This window comes from Cottoperca gobio, unplaced genomic scaffold (genome assembly GCF_900634415.1).
Source record: "Cottoperca gobio unplaced genomic scaffold, fCotGob3.1 fCotGob3_184arrow_ctg1, whole genome shotgun sequence".
Taxonomy (NCBI): Eukaryota; Metazoa; Chordata; class Actinopteri; order Perciformes; family Bovichtidae; genus Cottoperca; species Cottoperca gobio.
The window spans coordinates 194517-214551 of record NW_021166829.1 but is presented as its reverse complement, the minus strand read 5'-3'; the positions used below and the strand labels follow the sequence as shown (position 1 = coordinate 214551).

The 20035-nt window shown below is 43.3% G+C and overlaps 1 protein-coding gene across 1 annotated transcript in view; it reads left to right on the top strand.

The window, feature by feature from the left end:
• Positions 1–18550, top strand: part of stab2 (stabilin 2) — a 58626-nt gene extending 40076 nt beyond the window's left edge. Inside the window, exons 51-69 of the mRNA XM_029426452.1 lie at positions 466–642; positions 6533–6622; positions 6709–6855; positions 7285–7344; positions 7422–7545; positions 7806–7955; positions 8025–8129; positions 8200–8307; positions 8559–8752; positions 8828–8969; positions 9541–9674; positions 9986–10151; positions 15514–15620; positions 15842–15961; positions 16056–16202; positions 16922–17032; positions 17111–17242; positions 17597–17704; positions 18223–18550. Coding sequence (XP_029282312.1) covers positions 466–642; positions 6533–6622; positions 6709–6855; positions 7285–7344; positions 7422–7545; positions 7806–7955; positions 8025–8129; positions 8200–8307; positions 8559–8752; positions 8828–8969; positions 9541–9674; positions 9986–10151; positions 15514–15620; positions 15842–15961; positions 16056–16202; positions 16922–17032; positions 17111–17242; positions 17597–17704; positions 18223–18279 — 2379 coding nt within the window. The 3' untranslated portion in view covers positions 18280–18550. The remainder of the gene's footprint in view (positions 1–465; positions 643–6532; positions 6623–6708; positions 6856–7284; positions 7345–7421; positions 7546–7805; positions 7956–8024; positions 8130–8199; positions 8308–8558; positions 8753–8827; positions 8970–9540; positions 9675–9985; positions 10152–15513; positions 15621–15841; positions 15962–16055; positions 16203–16921; positions 17033–17110; positions 17243–17596; positions 17705–18222) is intronic.
• The last annotated feature ends 1485 nt before the right edge of the window (positions 18551–20035 follow it).

The window sequence follows — 20035 nt, the reverse complement described above, 5'->3', positions numbered from 1 at the left end:
AATTGTTAAACTATATCTGTGTCTGTGCTTTATTGATTCTTCTCTGTTTCATACCACAATGTTGTGAACGATAAATATCCACGACAATTTAAATTGGGAATTTCCCCCAAAAACGTGGAATATTTCTAAAAGTACAAAGGTATGAATGATCTAATGAAAAGTAGTGAACGTGTTCATTTTGATGTTTGAAGTTTCTTCGTCAAACTGTGGAACTAGTTAGGGGCCAAAACAAATGTGACGGGTGAATATTAATAAGGAATATATATATATATATATATATATATATATATATATATATATAGAAGAATATAGAAGATAAAATACACAGCATCACACATTAAAAGCTGAGTTTTGAGATTTATTAACATCCTTCGACCTTTTAAGGGGAATGAAATCTGACACGGAGCAAACTGATAGATGTAAAACAGTGAAAGGTTTGAGCTCACAGTGACGATCTTGTTTCAGGATGCGGGTGTGATGGACCTGCTGAATGATTATATTCACCGGCCGGTGACGGTGTTCCTGCCCTCAGATGGAGTCATGGCGTCCCTGCCGGAGGAGCAGAGGGACTTCCTGTTCCACACAGACAACCGCGCCGCGCTGGTGGAGTACCTGAAGTACCACGTCCTGCAGGCCCAGAAGGTGAGTCCGACTGACACTAACGCAGCTTGATGCTTTTTAACCGACGTTCTCCAATAACTCATTTCAGATATAATGTTAGACCAAGATTTAAAAAGCTGCTCTAAAGAAAGTGATGAAAATGTCCAATAACAAATATGAATATTATTATTATTTTAATAGTCCTGATCATAACAAATATATTTACACAATTTAACCCTTTAAATGTTTGTTTACATAAAGCAACTGTTTTTAATTTTAAAATTATGTTCTGTAACTAAATTCTCGGGGGTTTCTATCTTCATGTCTCCACAGTATTATTATTATTATTATTACATTATTATCATTACATTATTATTATTATTATTATTATTATTACATTATTATTATTATTACATTATTATTATTATACAGGACATCCAGCGACTTACAGTGAACTCACTACAGCAGGAGGGGGAACCTTTTTCATGTCAAGGTTTCTATCTTCATGTCTCCACAGTATTATTATTATTATTATTATCATTATTATTGTTATTATTATTACATTATTATTATTATTATTATCCATCCATCCATCGTCTACCGCTTATCCGGGATCGGGTCGCGGGGGCAGCAGCTCCAGTAAGGAACCCCAATCTTCCCTTCTCCGGGCCACATCCTCCAGCTCCGACTGGGGGATCCTGAGGCGTTCCCAGGCCAGTGAGGAGATATAATCTCTCCACCGAGTCCTCCGTCTTCCCCGGGGACTCCTCCCAGCTGGACGTGCCCGGAACACCTTCCTAGGGAGGCACCCAGGGGGCATCCTTACTAGATGCCCAAACCACCTCAACTGGCTCCTTTCAACGTAAAGGAGCAGCGGCTCTACTCCGAGTCTCTCACGGATGGCTGAGCTTCTCACCCTATCTCTAAGGGAGACGCCAGCCACCCGTCTGAGAAAACCCATTTCGGCCGCTTGTACCCGTGATCTCGTTCTTTCGGTCATGACCCAGCCTTCATGACCATAGGTGAGGGTAGGAACGAAGATCGACCGGTATATTTAGAGCTTTGCCTTCTGGCTCAGCTCTCTTTTCGTCACAACGGTGCGGTAAAGTGACTGTAATACCGCCCCCGCTGCTCCGATTCTCCGGCCAATCTCTCGCTCCATCGTCCCCTCACCCGCGAACAAGACCCTGAGGTACTTGAACTCCTTCACTTGGGGTAATGGCTCATTCCCTACCAATCCACCGGTTTCCTGCTGAGAGCCATGGCCTCAGATTTAGAGGTGCTGATTCTCATCCCAACCACTGCACACTCGGCTGCGAACCGATCCAGTGACTGTTGAAGGTCACAGACCGATGATGCCATAAGGACCACATCATCTGCAAAGAGCAGCGATGAGATCCTCAGGTCACCGAACTGCAACCCCTCTCCTCTACGACTACGCCTCGATATCCTATCCATGAAAATCATGAACAGGATTGGTGATAAAGCGCAGCCCTGGCGGAGGCCAACATTCACTGGAAACGAGTCTGACTTACTGCCGAGTATCCGGACACAACTCTCGCTTTGGGCTTACAGGGATTGGATGGTCCTCAAAAGTGACCCCCTCACCCCATACTCCCGCAGCACCTCCCACAGTATCACCCGGGGGACCCGGTCATACGCCTTCTCCAGATCCACAAAACACATGACCGGATGGGCGTACTCCCAGGCCCCCTCCAGGATCCTTGCAAGAGTAAAGAGTTGGTCTGTTGTTCCACGACCAGGACGGAATCCGCATTGTTCCTCTTCAATCAGAGGTTCGACTACCGGCCGAACCCTCCTTTCCAGTACCTTGGAGTAGACTTTACCAGGGAGGCTGAGAAGTGTGATACCCCTGTAGTTGGCACACACTCTCTGGTCCCCCTTTTTAAATAGGGGAACCACCACCCCGGTCTGCCAACCCCTAGGCACTGTCCCAGACTTCCACGCAATGTTGACGAGGCGTGTCAACCAAGACAGCCCCTCAACACCCAAAGCCTTCAGCATTTCTGGACGGATCTCATCAACCCCCGCGGCTTTGCCACTGTGGAGTTGTTTGACTACCTCAGTGACTTTCATCAGGGAAATTGACGATGATCCCCCATCAGCTTCCAGCTCTGCCTCTACCATAGAGGGCGTGTTAGTCGGATTCAGGAGTTCCTCAAAGTGCTCCTTCCACCGGCCGATAACCTTCTCAGTTGAAGTCAGCAGGGTCCCACCCTTGCTGTACACAGCTTGGATGGTTCCTCGCTTCCCCCTCCTGAGGTGCCGGATGGTTTTCCAGAAGCACCTTGGTGCCGACCGAAAGTCCTTCTCTATAGCTTCTCCAAACTTCTCCCACACCCGCTGCTTAGCTTCTGACACGGCAGAAGCTGCCGCCCTTCTAGTCCTTCGATACCCTGCAACTGTTTCCGGAGTCCTCCCTGATAACATAACCCGGAAGGACTCCTTCTTCAGTCGGACGGCTTCCCGTTACCACCGGGGTCCACCACGGTGTTCGAGGGTTACCGCCCCTTGAGGCACCTAAGACCTTGAGACCACAGCTCATCACCGCAGCTTCAGCAATAGAGGTTTTGAACATCGCCCACTCAGGTTCAATGCCCCCAACCTCCACAGGGATGGCTGAAAAGCTCCGCCGGAGGTGTGAGTTAAAGATCCCCAGGAAAGGGGCTTCCTCCAGACGTTCCCAGTTCACCCGCACTACCTGTTTGGGTTTACCAGGTCTGTCCAGAGTCTTCCCCCACCCCTTGATCCAACTCACCACCAGGTGGTGATCAGTCGACAGCTCCACCCCTCTCTTCACCCGAGTGTCCAAAACATGCGGCCTCAGATCAGATGATACGATTACAAAATCGATCATTGACCTTTGGCCTAGGGTGCTCTGGTACCACGTGCACTTATGAGCATCCTTATGTTCGAACATGGTGTTTGTTATGGCCATTCCATGACTAGCACAGAAGTCCAACAACAAACGACCGTTCGGGTTTAGATCAGGGAGGCCCTTCCTCCCAATCACGCCTCTCCAGGTGTCTCCATCGTTTCCCACGTGTGCGTTGAAGTCTCCCAGCAAGACTACGGAGTCCCCTACTGGAGCCCCCTGCAGAGCTCCATTCAGGGTCTCCAAGAAGGCCGAATACTCAGAACTGCGGTTTGGGGCATAGGCACAAACAACAGTCAGAAATTTCCGCCCCATAACCCGAAGGCGTAGGGAGGCGACCCTCTCGTCCACCGAGGTAAACTCCAACGTAGCGGCGCTCAGCCGGGGGCTAGTGAGTATCCCCACCCCGGCCCGACGCCTCACACCTTGGGCAATTCCGGAGAAGAATAGAGTCCAACCCCTATCCAGGAGTACGGTTCCAGAGCCAAGACTGTGAGTGGAGGTAAGCCCCACCAGATCCAACTGGTAGCGATCCACCTAACCCTAACCCTCCACCGCACTAGTTCCGGCTCCTTCCCACACAGAGAGGTGACGTTCCACGTCCCCAGAGCCAGCCTCTGCTGCCCGGGTCTGGTCCGTCGAGGTCCCTGACCATCACTGCCACCCGTGTGACAGCGCACCCGACCCCAGCGGTTTTTCCCATGAGTGGTGGGCCCACAGGATGGATGGATTGGAGGCACCACGTAGCTTCTTCGGGCTGTGCCCGACCGGGCTCCGTGGCAAACCCGGCCACCAGGCGCTCGTTGTCGGGCCCTCCCTCTGGGCCTGGCTCCAGACGGGGGCCCCGGGCTTCCTCCGGGCAGGGTCTCTCCTTTCCGTTCCCTTTCTTTCATGAAGTTGTTTTTTAATTATTATTACATTATTATTATTACATTATTATTATTACATTATTATTATTATTATTATTATTATTATTATTATTATTATTATTATTATACAGGACATCCAGTGACTTACAGTGAACTCACTACAGCAGGGGGGGAACCTTTTTCATGTCAAGGTTTCTATCTTCATGTCTCCACAGTATTATTATTATTATTATTATTGTTATTATTATTGTTATTATTATTACATTATTATTATTACATTATTATTATTACATTATTATTATTATTATTATTATTATTATTATTATACAGGACATCCAGCGACTTACAGTGAACTCACTACAGCAGGGGGGGGAACCTTTTTCATGTCAAGGGCCATGTTTTTTTTACAACATCCTTTGATGGCCGTACTAATTATTGAACTCATAACCTCTGCAAAAACAATATTAAGACTCAGCCCATTCATTTCACCTTTCTTATATGCTGTGCAAAAAAGCAACTTTTTTATCCTGTATCCTTCTGTTTTATCAGAAATCCTTTATTAGTCCCACAACGGGGAAATGTATCTTGTCACAGCAAAAGAACATGAAGTAAAAAGGCACAATAATTAAATAGAATAAAACACAATATAAGTACCAAATGGTTGATATAAATAAAGTGAGTATTGCACATGGCAGTGATAACTGCACAGCAGTGGTGGAACAGTCTGTTCTTGGTGTGGTGGTCTACCTCTCTATCTCTCCATGTTGTTATGTTCCGCTCTGCAGAGAGCTGCTTGTTGGGCCAAACTCCGCCGAAGAGCGTTAACTTTATCCAAACACACTTGTCCTTTCAGCTCGTGCAAACTGGGCCTTTTACTTCTTCAAAGAAATAATCGTTCGTCCATTTCTCCTGGAAAGTGCGACATTCTGCATCCATCTTTCTCTTGTTTACACTCGCCACGCTGCGTTCACTGATGTCAACAGTCTCGTTTAATATTGAAGTTTTTTGACATGACGTGACCACGTGATGACACGTTCCGCTCGTGTTGTGTTCAAGGACCCTGACCTTGGCCAGGAAAAACTGTCAATCGCCTGTCTATTGCATTATTATTTTTTTCGAGTTGATTTTTTTGCGTGTGTTTATTACCTCGAGGGCCGGATCAAATGGTCTCGCGGGCCGTATACGGCCCGGAGGCCGGAGGTTCCCCACCCCTGCACTACAGCGACAGTCTCTCTGGAGCAGCCCTGGTGTTGAACTCACAATAATTTGGTGTTCTGTTTGGAAGCCGTACCACCAGACCACCAGACCATCACCACTTATTGTGACGTGTGAATGTTTGTCACGAACTGTGATTTTAATGCATTTGTACAGTTTGAGCAGGAAACCATGGAAACAGCATGTGTTTGTCCCAAACATGAGAAAATGTCTCAATCTGCTGGAAATAGTAAAAAGTTCAATTTTCAACCTTTTATCCAAATCAGAGGTTTTATATCAAAGCCTTTCTAATTCTCTTTTAGGACATAGTTTGGTGGGGAAGAAGATTGGACCTAGTATTGACCCCTGAGGAACTCCAAACCTAATTGTGACTCTGTAATTTGATGTTAACAGATCAATAATTAACCCGGTATCACAATAAAGTTACGTGTTCACAGATAATGAGATCCTTAATGTGGATCTCAAGACAAGACAGTACAGAGTAAAGTCATAAAAACTAAATCTGGGAAACAAAAACCTTTGTGTTCGTACCGCGATCAACAGGATGTTTTATTTAATTTGTGGAATGTTTTGGATTTCAACTATTTTTTTTTAATTAACTAATAAGATGTATAAAAGTATTAAAGTATTTTAAGAGGTGTATATATAGTTTTATTTATATATATATATATATATATATATATATATATATATATATAGCAAGAGTTAGTGTTGGCAGGATGAACATGAGTCATTTTGTATTTATAGAGTGACTGGGTTGATATTTGACACAGAAGCTTTAGGGTAATTGTGAGTTGTATTCATGATTAAGTTAATTGTGTAGAAGATGAACATATACATTTATAATTCTTCCTACTTCGCATGTGTATTAATTATTGACAGTTTGCTATGTGGTTGTTACATGTTCATAGTAAATAATATCAATTAAAAAAAACACTTTCTTCACGCTCAGGTTTACGCTGAAGGTTTGATCCACCTGGACTCGGTCCGGACGCTGCAGGGCTCGCCGCTCTCGTTCACCTGTGGAGGGACGGACGACATCGTAAGTATGACAGAAACAGATAAAGAACTGAAGAAGAAGAGGCGACAGCGGGTGCTCGCTGATTGCGTTGTTTCTTCTCCGATCAGGGAGAAATCTTCGTGAACGATGGAAAGTGTCGAATAGTTCAGCGAAACCTCGTCTTTAGCGGCGGGATCGCCTACGGGATCGACTGCCTGCTGACGCCGCCCAGCCTCGGAGGACGCTGTGATGAACAGACCAACTTCGACCTTCAGGTACGCTTTACTCACTGCTTACCAAGATCCGCATCCCATAAACTCGTAACGCACCCAAAGCCCAGCTGACATGTGCAGAGACCGGCCACCAGGGGGTGCTGCTCCCCTTGACATGCTTCTATAAAACTGTGAAATGTTTTGTCCTTTTTGTGCAAAGTTTTATTGTTTTGGGAATTTGTTGTTTAATCTCTATTACAGGTGCGTCTTCATCCACCTGCTTGTATGCACCTATGCAATCTGCGCGTTAAAAAAAGGCAGAGTGGAAACGTCAAAAATTCAGAACAATCTTTAAAACATTTGAATAAAAGCAACATGCGACAAAGTTCAATGAGCAGATCATCAACAACAAACTTAAAATGTGCAACACATTTGCACACCTGGCTGATGATAATTGATTTTATTTCTCTGTGGTTTCTTCTTCTGTGGTAGATGAGCTGTGGACTGTGCACCTCCGGAGGTGTTCGCTGTCCCAAAGGGTCCAAACAAAAGGTCTGAGTCTTCGTCCGTACGTCTGTCAGAAACCCGTCGGTCCGTGTGTCTGACCGTTCTCTTCGTTTTGTCTTCAGGAACTTCAGAAGTGCGATCTTCCCTCCGTGTTTGTCGCTAAAAATGCCGGCTGTCGCAGCGTCTGTACCGTCAACTTCTGGCATCCAAAGTGTTGTCACGGTTACCACGGGCGGGACTGTCTGGGTGAGACGCCGCCGCCAAAAAAAACAAGTTTAGAGTCAAAAAACATTCCTGCCAGGAAAGAACATGTTAATAACACAATTACAAAAGCTGAAATTATTATTTTTTAAGCTCAGTATCTTTTTAAGTCAAATTTTAAATTGACCATTAAATGTCATGATCTATATTCTTAACTGAAATGTTGTTATAGACGTTTTATTTATTGTTTAGATTCTCATGAATATATTAATTATTATTATTTCTCTCTCCTCTCCGTCCGTCAGTCTGTCCCGGCGGGGTCGGCGCCCCCTGCAGTAACCACGGTAAATGTGACGACGGTCACCTTGGTAACGGCACCTGTACCTGTGACGCAGGTTTTAGGGGCGGGGCCTGCGAGCTGTGCCGTGCCGGGTTCTACGGAGCGAGCTGTGAAGGTGAGCGGCCTGCAGACGGTTTCCTGCGGCACGTCTGTGACTTTCTACTAACGTGTTTGTCCTCCTCAGCCTGTAACTGCTCAGAGCACGGGTCATGTGTCGACGGACGAAAAGGTGCAGGTTCCTGTTTCTGTGAGGCGGGCTGGACCGGGCTGCGCTGTGACGCCGCACAGGGTGAGTCCAACAGGAAGTCCTCTCAGCGTGTCTGTGAACGCATCGTTCATGCAGTTTGTGTTTCCTGCAGCTGAAGTCCTCCAGTGTGCTCCGCCCTGCTCTCCTAAAGCCGTCTGCCAGGAGAACAACACCTGCGTGTGTCGGCCATTTTATCAAGGAGACGGAATCACCTGTACAGGTAAATATGTTATTGTTGTATGTTGATTATAAAAGTCACACATGTACCAGAAAAAAATAGAATATTCTCTGAGATATTAGTCGGCACTTTACATAAAAACGTGCATATTCTCTAAGATTATAAAAGTCATACATTTGCAAGAAACAACTTTTATAAAGAAATTTCGTAAATTTAAGAGAAAATCTTTTTGAGATTCACAAATCCACGATAGAGAACCAGAAACACTGACTCCTGTGTTGCGTGTGCTGCAGAGGTGGACATGTGTCACACGTGGAACGGCGGCTGTGCTACAGGAGCGCGCTGCTCTCAGAGAGGTGAGCAGGTGAGCTGCACCTGTCCTAAAGGTCACAGCGGAGACGGCTTCAGCTGCCAGCCTGTCGACCCCTGTGTCTCTGGAGACAACGGAGGCTGCCACGAACACGGCGCCTGCACCATGACGGCTCCGGTGAGGACGGCACCAGCGCGCGTACGTCCGTCTGTATCGGTTACATGTTAACACGTGAGCTGTCTGTGTGCGCAGGGGAAGAAGAAGTGCACCTGTAAGGATCAGTACATCGGAGACGGACTCACCTGCGACCTCAAACAGCTGCCAATCAGTCGCTGTCTCCAGGACAACGGGCGATGTCATCAAGACGCCAAATGTACCGACCTCCACTTTGAAGGTAAGACACTTTTAATAATATGCACACTAATTAAATTACTGTGAATACGGCTCGTGTAAACTGCATGTTGTCGTTGTCGTGTGATATTATTCAGGTTCTAGGAGCATTATGTGGACCTGTGTACAGGACATTCACACAGTGTACACCAGCCAAAATAAAAGTTTGAAGAGCAAAGGACGCACATCACGGGGGCGTTTTATGTTAATCAGTCTGAAAGGCTGCATGTAAACGGGAATATTAGTGAAATATTCGTTCTCATTAGATATGTAAACAGCTTAGTTGGAAAAACTGTAGCCTACATATACTTAATAAATCTTAATGAGTAATTAAGGTTCAATAGTTTTCCATAAGCAGAAGATAGTAAGATCTGTTTAGTATAAAGACTAAACGATTCATCAAGTCTGCAGTTATAAATGTTAATACGTTGTGAACATGTTCTGCAGCTCTTTTCCAGAAGTCAAGAAATGTTAGTTTAAACCAATATTATGAATAATGAATAAGTGATCCCTGCTGTTATGCACAGTAACACATGAAGTGAGTGTGTTATAATGTGTGTGTGTGTTATGTGCAGATGTGAAGCTTGGCGTGTTTCACGTCCGCTCAGATGAAGGTCAATACAAGCTGAACTTCACTGCAGCTCAACAGGCCTGCGCTGCAGTGGGAGGCAGCCTGGCTACCTACACTCAGCTGTCCTACGCTCAACAGGTCAGTGAACACAACACTAACAGTTCGTAATAACACAAATTCATGTTTGTCTTTAAAATGTCTGAGATATTATCTATGCGGGCCATTATAGGTCAATATAACAGAGTCTGGGTAAGGGGGTAATACTCCGAGTAAAACTTTTAAAGATTTAAAGAAATATATTTGCGAGAAGAAAGTCTGAAATGCTCTGAGATTAAAGTCACATATTTCCGAGAAAATAACTTTATTCGTTCTCTGATATTAAAGTGGTAAATATATGAGAAAGTTATAACGTTAAAGCTGCTGTCTGCTGGTCCTCTTGGTCTCTGCAGGGCGGGTTGAACATGTGTGCTGCCGGCTGGTTAGACCAGGCCCGGGTGGCGTACCCCACCACGTATTCCAACCCCAGCTGTGGCTTCGGACACATTGGCATCGTGGACTACGGCACACGGAAAAACGAGGCCGAGTCCTGGGACGCCTTCTGCTACCGGATGAAGGGTGAGAGAGGTCGAGGACGGACGGTAGTGTAGAGTGAATTAAAGATGTTTTATAGGTTTACTATCTTTTAACGCATTGATTAAGATGAAACATTTATCATTTGTAGAAACATTTATAAATTAATCACTTTTACAGTGTTGAGAAGTTGTTGCTGCTTTTATTTTGATCAATAGTTTTGTTGTGAATATTCAATCATTATATTACAATATTATTATTATAACTGGAACATATTTATTGGTAATTCTTTATAACCATTTCATTAGAATGTCATCATCATACAACATATATATATATATATATATATGTGTATATATATATATATATATATACATGTGTGTGTGTATATATATATATATATATATATATATATATGTATATATATATATATACACATATATATGTATATATATATATATATATATATATATATATATATATATATATATATATATCAAATCAAATCAAATTTATTTGTATATCCCAATATCACAAATTATACATTTGTCTCAGTGTGCTTTACAGACTGTACAGGTTACGACACCCTCTGTCCTTAGACCCTCTGTCCTTAGACCCTATGTCCTTAGACCCTCTGTCCTTAGACCCCCTGTCCTTAGACCCCCTGTCCTTACACTCTCTGTCCTCAGACCCTCTGTCCTCAGACCCTCTGTCCTTAGACCCTCGCACCGCACAAGACCAGGGCAGCAGGCGCAGCCATGATTCCTGATCCTGACGTAAACTTTATCAGTGGCAACCTGCCACATGAGACACAGAAACTCTGGGGATGATGCCCCGGAAGATGAGTTAGTAACATACATTTACATAAATGCATACAGATAGAGAGGGAGAAGAAGAGAGGGAGGGGAGGAGAGAGGAAGAGAAGGTGGAGAGCAGGGAGGTGTCCCCCGGCAGTCTAAGCCTATAACAGCATAACTAGGGGCTGATCCAGGGCAAACCTGAGCCAGCCCTAACTATAAGCTTTATCAAAAAGGAAAGTCTTTAGCCTGCTCTTAAATGTGGAGAGGGTGTCTGCCTCCCGAACACAAACTGGAAGCTGGTTCCACTGGAGAGGAGCTTGATAGCTGAAGGCTCTGGCTCCCATTGTACTCTTAGAGACTCTAGGAACCACAAGTAACCCTGCAGTCTGGGAGCGCAATGCTCTAGTTGGTTTATAAGGTACTATGAGATCTTTAAGATATGCTGGAGCCTGACCATTAATTGCGTTGTAAGTCAGGAGAAGGATTTTGAATTCTATTCTGTATTTTACCGGGAGCCAGTGCAGAGCAGCTAATACAGGAGTAATATGATCCCGTTTCCTTGTTCTTGTCAATACACGTGCCGCTGCATTTTGGATCAACTGAAGAGTCTTAAGCGACTTTTTGGGACAACTTGATAACCATGAGTTGCAGTAATCCAGCCTTGAAGTAACAAATGCATGGACTAGTTTTTCTGCATCATTTTGAGACATGATGTTATTTTTACAATGTTACGTAGATGAAAGAAGGCAGTCCTTGAGATTTGTTTAATGTGGGAGTTATAGGACAGATCTTGATCAAAGATGACGCCAAGATTCCTTACAGTGGTGCTGGAGGCCAAATTAATGCCATCCAGAGCTTCTATGTCATTAGAAAATGCGTTTCGGAGGCGTTTAGGGCCAAGTATAATAACTTCAGTTTTGTCTGTGTTGAACATCAAGAAGTTGCTAGACATCCAAGTTTTTATGTCCTTAAGGCTTGAAGTTTAGCCAATTGATTGGTTTCATCTGGTTTAATTGATAGATATAATTGGGTATCATCCACATAGCAATGAAAGTTTATAGAGTGGTTCCTTATAATATTGCCCAAAGGAAGCATATATAAGGTGAATAGAATCGGTCCAAGTGCAGAACCCTGCGGAACTCCAAGACTGAAGTTAAGTCGTTACTGATTGAGGTCAGGAGGAGATTAATTTTGTCTCTAATAATTATAATTTTATCGTTAAAGAAACTCATGAAGTCGTCACTACTGAGAGATATAGGAATAGAAGGCTCTGTAGAGCTGTGACTCTCTGTCAGCCTCAGTGCTGAACAGAAACCTGGGGTTGTTCTTATTTTCTTCTATTAAGGAAGAGTAATAAGCTGCTCTGCATTACGGAGAGCCTTCTTATACGTTTTAAGATGATCTAACCAGACTAAACGAGATTCTTCCAATTTAGTGGAACGCCATTTACTTTCAAGATTTCTCGACTTTTGTTTTAGTTTGCGGATTTGTAAATGAAGCCATGGAGCTTTCTTTTTCTGTTTTATGATCTTCTTCTTTAGAGGAGCGACAGAGTCGAGTGTTATTCGCAGTGAGGCTGCAGCGCTATCAACAAGATGATTAATTTGGGAGGGACTAAAGTTAGCATTGGAGTCCTCCATTATATTGATATTGAGTCCTGGTGTTGAATTAAGTGCTGATGGAATCACTTCCTTATATTCAGTTACAGCACTTTCAGATAAACATCGAGCGTAGGATATTTTGCCTGCTGGTTTGTAGTCCAGTAACAGGACTTCAACAGTTATTAAAAAATGTTCTGATAAAAGAGGATTATGTGGACACACTGATAAACTTTCAGTTTCAACACCATATCCCAGAACAAGGTCCAGAGTGTGGTTTAAACAGTGAGTTGGTTCATGTACACTCTGACTGAACCCAATTGAATCTAATATTGAGATAAATGCATTATTAAGGCTGTCACTATCAACATCCACATGAATATTAAAGTCACCTACAATAATTACTTTATCTGTTTTAAGGACTAAACTTGATAAAAGTTCTGAGAGTTCAGATAGAACTTCAGAATACGGACCAGGAGGGCGGTACACAGTAACAAATAAAACTGGCTTTATTGTTTTCCATGTTGGGTTTGAGAGCGTAAGAACAAGGCTTTCAAAAGAGCTATAGTTTAGTTTAGGCTAAAGGATTGATCAAGAGGTTTGAGTCAAATATGGCCGCAGCTCCACCTCCTTAGCCAGTACCTCGAGGAATGTGAGTATTAATATGACCAGGTGGAGTGGATTCATTTAGACATATTCTTCATGTCTCAGGTTTCAGTGAGACAAAATAGATCAATCTTATTATCTGATATTAAATCATTTACCAATCCAGCTTTCGTTGATAAAGATCTGATGTTTAAGAGCCCACATTTAATGTTTCGATTTAGTTGCACTTTTGCAGCGGTGGTGTTTATTTTAATTAGGTTTTCATGTATAACTCCTCTTCTGTTCACCATAGACTTGATTAGTTTCAGTGGTCGTGGGGCAGACACAGTCACTATGGGTATTTGAGTGGGTGACTGCCCGGAAAGAAGCACAGAGAAGTGTGTAAGACTGCAACTCTGTCTCCTGGTCTCAACTCTGGGTTGTCATGGATTAGGTCCACTAATAGACTTTGTAATATTATTGGATATGAGATCTGCTCCAGCCAAAGTAGGATGGATGCCATCACTCCTAATCAGACCAGGTCTTCCCCAGAAAGTCCGCCAATTGTCTACGAAGCCCACATCATTATCTGGACACCACCGTGAGAGCCAGCGACGGAATGATGACATGCGGCTAAACATGTCATCATTCAAAAGATTTGGCAGAGGACCAGAGAAAACTACGGAGTCCGACATTGTTTTGGCAAATGTACACACCGACTCCACATTAACTTTAGTACACTCCGATTGACGCAATCGCGTGTCATTACCGCCGACGTGAATAACAATCTTACTGTATTTACGTTTACGTTACGTCCCCCGGCTGCTTGGGTCCCGCCGGGGGACAGCTAACAGGAGATACCACTGGTCGGCCCGCACAGACTACAGGGGGCTTGCTAACAGCAACGGCTCAGGTTTGCCCTGGATCAGCCCCTAGTTATGCTGCTATAGGCTTAGACTGCCGGGGGACACCTCCCTGCTCTCTTCCTTCTCTCCCTCTCTCTTCTTCTCCCTCTCTTCTTCTCCCTCTCTATCTGTATGCATTTATGTAAATATATGTTACTAACTCACCATCCGGGGTATCATCCCCGGAGTGTCTGTCTCTCATGTGGCAGGTTGCCACTGATAAAGTTTACGTCAGGATCATGAATCGTGACAGCGCCTGCTGACCTGGTCCTGCTGGACACCGGGAAGCCTTATTGACATTTTCCTGGATTCATCCAAACTTTCTATTTCTTTTTTTTTTTTCCAACACAACATAATTTCTGTCAAATGTTGTATTTGTACTATGTTGTTTATCCTGTACACACGACATCTATTGCACGTCTGTCCGTCCTGGGAGAGGGATCCCTCCTCAGTTGCTCTCCCTGAGGTTTCTTCCATTTTTTCCCCTTTAATTTTGGGGTTTCTTTTAGGAAGTTTTTCCTTGTGCGATGCGAGGGTCTAAGGACAGAGGATGTTGTAACCTGTACAGTCTGTAAAGCACACTGAGACAAATGTATAATTTGTGATATTGGGCTATACAAATAAATTTGATTTGATTTTGATTTGATTAACAGCTACAGTTGCTAACCGCTGACTAACCATGGTGCGGAGATGCTCATCTATCCCTCTAAAACTCCCCTCCAACCCTGCGTATAAACTACATTTAATACACGTACCATTATCACTAAAGGAGGCAGAGTAATAGCTAAACATGAAACAAACCGAGCAGGAGAGAGCATAACAGGAAGAGGAAGATGCCATTGCTAGCTGCCGAGCTGCAGCAGCTAACGTTAGCAGAGCCGAAAGGAGCGTAAAGAATTGAGGATTTAGCGAGAGTCGCTAAGAGAAGGAGGATAAGGAGAGAGTTGTAAGTGCTTAGGAAGTACAAGTATAGGTTTAGATAGATGACAGGTAATTAGCCGATGTGATCAAGAATATAACAACATTAACTGGGTCAAGCTGGAGCTGCCGAAGTATGCTACCAGCAACACAGAAACATTAATACTGGAAATAACGCGCTTACCGTAAACACAACTTCAAGAGCGTGTGACCTGCCTCAGCACCTTGACACAAATATCCATCAAGCACAACTCAGGTCATAGCGAGAAAACATCGATTCAAAGACGTTAAACTTTGTCTTTGTCTTTGTCTTCTTATACATTATACATATATTCATATACACAATATAAATACCAATACAACTGCAGTCAAGTGAAATAATAAAAAACACAATAAACATGCAATACAATATTTATTATTTATTGTTTGTTTGTGAATATGAAATTCTGCCATAATCGCAGTTAAATATATAAGAAGACAAAGACCAAGTTTAAGGTCTTTGAATCGATGTTTTCTCGCTATGACCTGAGTTGTGCTTGCCGGATATTTGTTATTTGATCATCTGACGTATTGATTTCAGTAAACCTGTGGTGTGTTTCAGAGGTGGCGTGTGGGTGTAAACCCGGCTACATTGGAGACGGTTTCACCTGTACAGGAAATCTGCTGCAGGTCCTCGAATCCACGCCGACCTTCTCCAACTTCCTCACAGTGAGTCCGACTTCAAGATTTATCACATTCAAAGTCACAGAACACAAAGAAAATGTTTTTATGAGACATCACAAGACTTTTGTCATCAGATGTAGAGATGAAACTTTCACTTTCAAATCTTTTTTTACTTTTTTCTCTGAGATTAAAATCACAAAATTACAAGAAACAAAACTTGAATATTCTCTGATATTAAAAACATAAATTTACTTTTTCTTCTGCAGCAAATCCTGAACTGCTCCCAGGTGTCCGAGTCAGGGACGGAGTTTGTGAAGCGTCTCAGGAACCTGACAGTCCAGTCAACGCTGTTTGTACCGGACAACAGCGGCCTGCCAGACAACCAGGTGAGACGCAGGAAGCTGATCTGACGAATATAGTTATTATTTCATGACCCCTCCATGTCCTCACCTGCGTGTCCTCACCTGCGTGTCCCTACAGACCCTGTCTCAGCGGGACGTGGAGGTGCACCTGTCCGAGGGTCGGGCTCTTCCTCTCAGCCAGCTGAAGAACAGCAGTCGCATCAGGACTCGTGTCGGGAGTCTGAGCGTCCTCGGAGTCGCCGACCTGCTCAACCCGTCAGCGCTGGTCAGACAGTTTGATTTGTAGTCAAATATTATTGATATTCTTTGATGCCATCCTTTATTTCAGCTACGGTAGCTGCAGTGGATCAGATTCTGATCGTCGTTCACCATCATCTGTGTCAAATACTGAAGGCAAGAAAAGCTAATTTTAGGCCGTAATTAGTTTTACAAGCAAACAGAAACAGAACAGTCGACTGTGATTGGCTGAGACTCCTGTCAATCAAAGCAAACACATCCTCCTCTTTCATTCTGATTCACTCATTAATGCCCAAAGACTTTTAGTACGATGACGGAGAACACCACAAACATTTAGTAAATATGTCAGTATAACTTATCTCTTTGATCAACAGTCGAAGTCAGGAGTTCTGAAAAATAAGGAAACACGTTGTTTACAAATGTCCTTAATAAGAAATATATTTCTACACTGCACACTGCACATTTGATATTTAACTTGTTACGAGTTCACAGATAAATATTGGACATCATAATGAAATACAGTCGCCCGTGTGCACAAACACTAAATATCATACAAGAAGAAAAACTTGCTTTTCGGACCGATGTAGAAACTTTAAGATTTGTAGAAATTCAACATTTCAGTTTCAATTATTCTAGAAATCTGAAGTGCGAAGAGCAAACAGAAGCTCTGCGTGAGAAGCGACAGACGTGTGCGGCTCCTTCTGTAGTTCACGGTTTTCAGACGGTTTAAATTCTTCTTCTCCTCAGTCGTCCCGTTACATCAATGGCCGCTTCATCACCACCTCGGACATCTTGGCTTCAAACGGCGTCATTCACGTTCTGCGGGGTCCACTGAGAGCCCCGCCCCCTCGCCAAGAGGCAAGTGATGTCATAACAACCGTATTTAGCAGTTACACGAATACAAAGTTTTCCCACCGTTGACCGTCGTCTCTGCAGATGCACGCGGCTCATCAGGCCGGGATGGGTGTGGGTGTGGTGCTGCTGGTCCTTCTGGTGGTGGGGGTTGTCTTCGTTGGATACCACTTCTACACCCACAAGACCAAACACTTCCAGTTCCACTACTTCAAGGTCAGAGCGCCGGCGGGTTTAAAAACACGTTAACACATTATAAGCTAACACATTGAGTATTTAATATTAGTACAACACATTATACTATAAACTAACACATTAGTGAGTATTAGTACACATTTATTTAGCACAACACATACTATATATGAACTAACATTAGTTCAACACACATTTAGAAGTATAACATATTTATTAGTTTTCTTATAAAACCTTTTTTAGTAACAATTGTGAGATAGATGTCTTATCGAGTGCTCGTATCCTACATGTGTGATATTGTATTACTATAACTTATATTAGAAGACACTTGTCCAGAGACACTTGTCCCAGCTGACTGTTTCCTCTGCGGCTCTTTAGGAGGAGGAAGATGCTTCTGCAGGATGCAGCCGCAGCATCTGTAACCCGGTTTATGAAGCAGCTCCAGAACCTGCTGATCTGCACGAGTCCAACACATCAGAGGACACAGTGAGTCCGTTTGGGTTTTAAAGTGTCAGACATTAAGACTTCACGGATGATTAATACATGTGGGCTGTACCGAGGGTCAGTTTTTTAAATGTTGAGGTTTTCAAATGAATCTTTGAACGTCTGACGTTGTCACACTTAAACAATGGGTTTGATATTGTAATATACATGTAATTTCTGGTGCTGTTAGTACAGGTGTGAGCAAATATGTACTGAAGCAGAATATTTGTTGACGTTTGGGCTTTAAACACTCTGCAGTTATTGGAAATGTTTGGATCACAGTCTGATCCTACGCAGCTCCACTGGAGTCTAACTCTACCTATAGTATAATACTAAGAATATTAGGGCAGCCTCATCTGTATCTGACACTTTGCAGATACGAGCTGATCGTATCGATTTAGAAATGTAATGTTACGTTTATGAATTAAGCTTCGAACTTCAGTACATAAAATATATAATATAATATATTAATAATGAAAATGAGTTCCATCTGTAGTTTCGAGCGTGAACTGTTCCTGCAGGCGGAGGACAGACACGAAGTTGTGATCGAAGGATCGTACGACCTGCAGGACGGCTGAGCGGGAACCTGCTCACTGCTGGACTGGAGCCTCATTTTTATTCCTATGTGGACTGAGTTTCAACCTGTTGCATCACGGACTAAATACCCTGAACTTTGTTTTCTCCACTGATAAAAGACAGCAGCTGACGGAGGATTCACAGAACAATCATGATGCGTTCAGGTGCTTTTTTTCTTAAGGACAGTTCCTATTGTAGAAATTTTAAATCTAAAGTTACATGAAGAATCATAAGTATGAAGTTAAATCTCGATTAAAAAAATATCAAACTGTTGGTTTGTGTGCCATGTTTCTAGTTCTTCTCATTTTCACTAACAATCACCAACGAAACTCGACAGTGAAAATCCTGCAGCGATGATGTGAAATTATAACTTGGAATGAGAAAACTCAGATGTTGATTAGTTGTAAAAACAAGTGTTTTAGAGTTCCAGCTGAATTCTTCCTGATTAAACAACTTTTAAAAGCATTTAAGTCCAAAGAAAACAACTAATGCCAAATATGGTCAAGTTTACTAAATTTGACTATTTAGTTTTCTCCGGGGCGGTTTCACAGTCAAGGCTTAAACCTAGTCCCAGACTAAAATGCCCGTTTAGGCTGTTCTAACTCTAAGCAACCTGCACAGACTCATCTTAAAATAGTCCTGTATTTAGCTTGTTCTGGATTAAACTAAACTGGTTGCAAGAGGGAGGGTTAGAGCTACTCTAAGGCTAAAATGAATCTTAAATGAATCCTTCAAGGAGGCAGGTTTAACCTCTGCTTAAGGAGCTTGAGGAGTATTTATATAAAGTTCCCTGATGCTGCTGCCCAAGACAACTATAAAGTGCAATTCTATGAATATGGCCACTTCCCAGGAGTGATTGGCTGCATAGATGGATGTCACGTTCCCATCAACTCCTGATGCTGAGGAGTACAGGAACTGTAAAAACTGGTTTTCCATCAATGTCCAGGGTGTATGCAATCCTAATTTAGGGTTTAATTTCATTTTTTGCTCATGAAATTCTCTGGCTAACTTTTCATGCATTCATAATAATAATAATAATAATAATAATAATAAATTGTATTTATAAAGCGCCTTTCAAAGCTAAAAGCAATTTCAAGGCGCTAAAATGCAGGACAACAACAAAAACAACAACAGACAGCTTTTTTGAAAGGAAAGGTTTTTAGTTCCTTCTTGAAGGAGTCGGTGGCCTGTGGAGCCCTCAGGTGTTCTGGGAGGGAATTCCGCAGGTGAGGAGCAGCTGAGCAGAAGGCCCGATTGCCCATGGTGCAGACTTGGTCCTGGGGGGGTAGAGCAACGGTTTTTTTAGAGGAGCGGAGGTTGCGTGTGGAGGTTTGTTGGGGGAGGAGTTCCATGTATGCACTGATGGGTGAGGAGGGAGATGTTGTATACGATCCTGAATGCGACAGGAAGCCAGTGGAGGGAGTGGAGAATGGGTGTGATGTGGTTATATTTTCACACCCTCATCAGGATCCTAGCGCTGTTCTGGATATATTGGAGCTTTTGAAGGCTCCTTCTTGGAATCCCGATGAGAGCGTTGCAGTAGTCCAACCTTGAGGAGACAAAGGCGTGGACGAGTTGTTCAGCATCTGACAGGGAGAGTGTGGGGCGGAGCTCTGCAATGTTCCGGAGGTGGTAGAAGGAGGTCTTGCACAGATGTTTGACGTGAGTGTCAGATGAGGGTCAAATCTTACCCCTAGGTTGGTGACTGATGGTGATAGGGGGATGTTTTGACCAGAACAGGTGATGTGGGTTATGGGG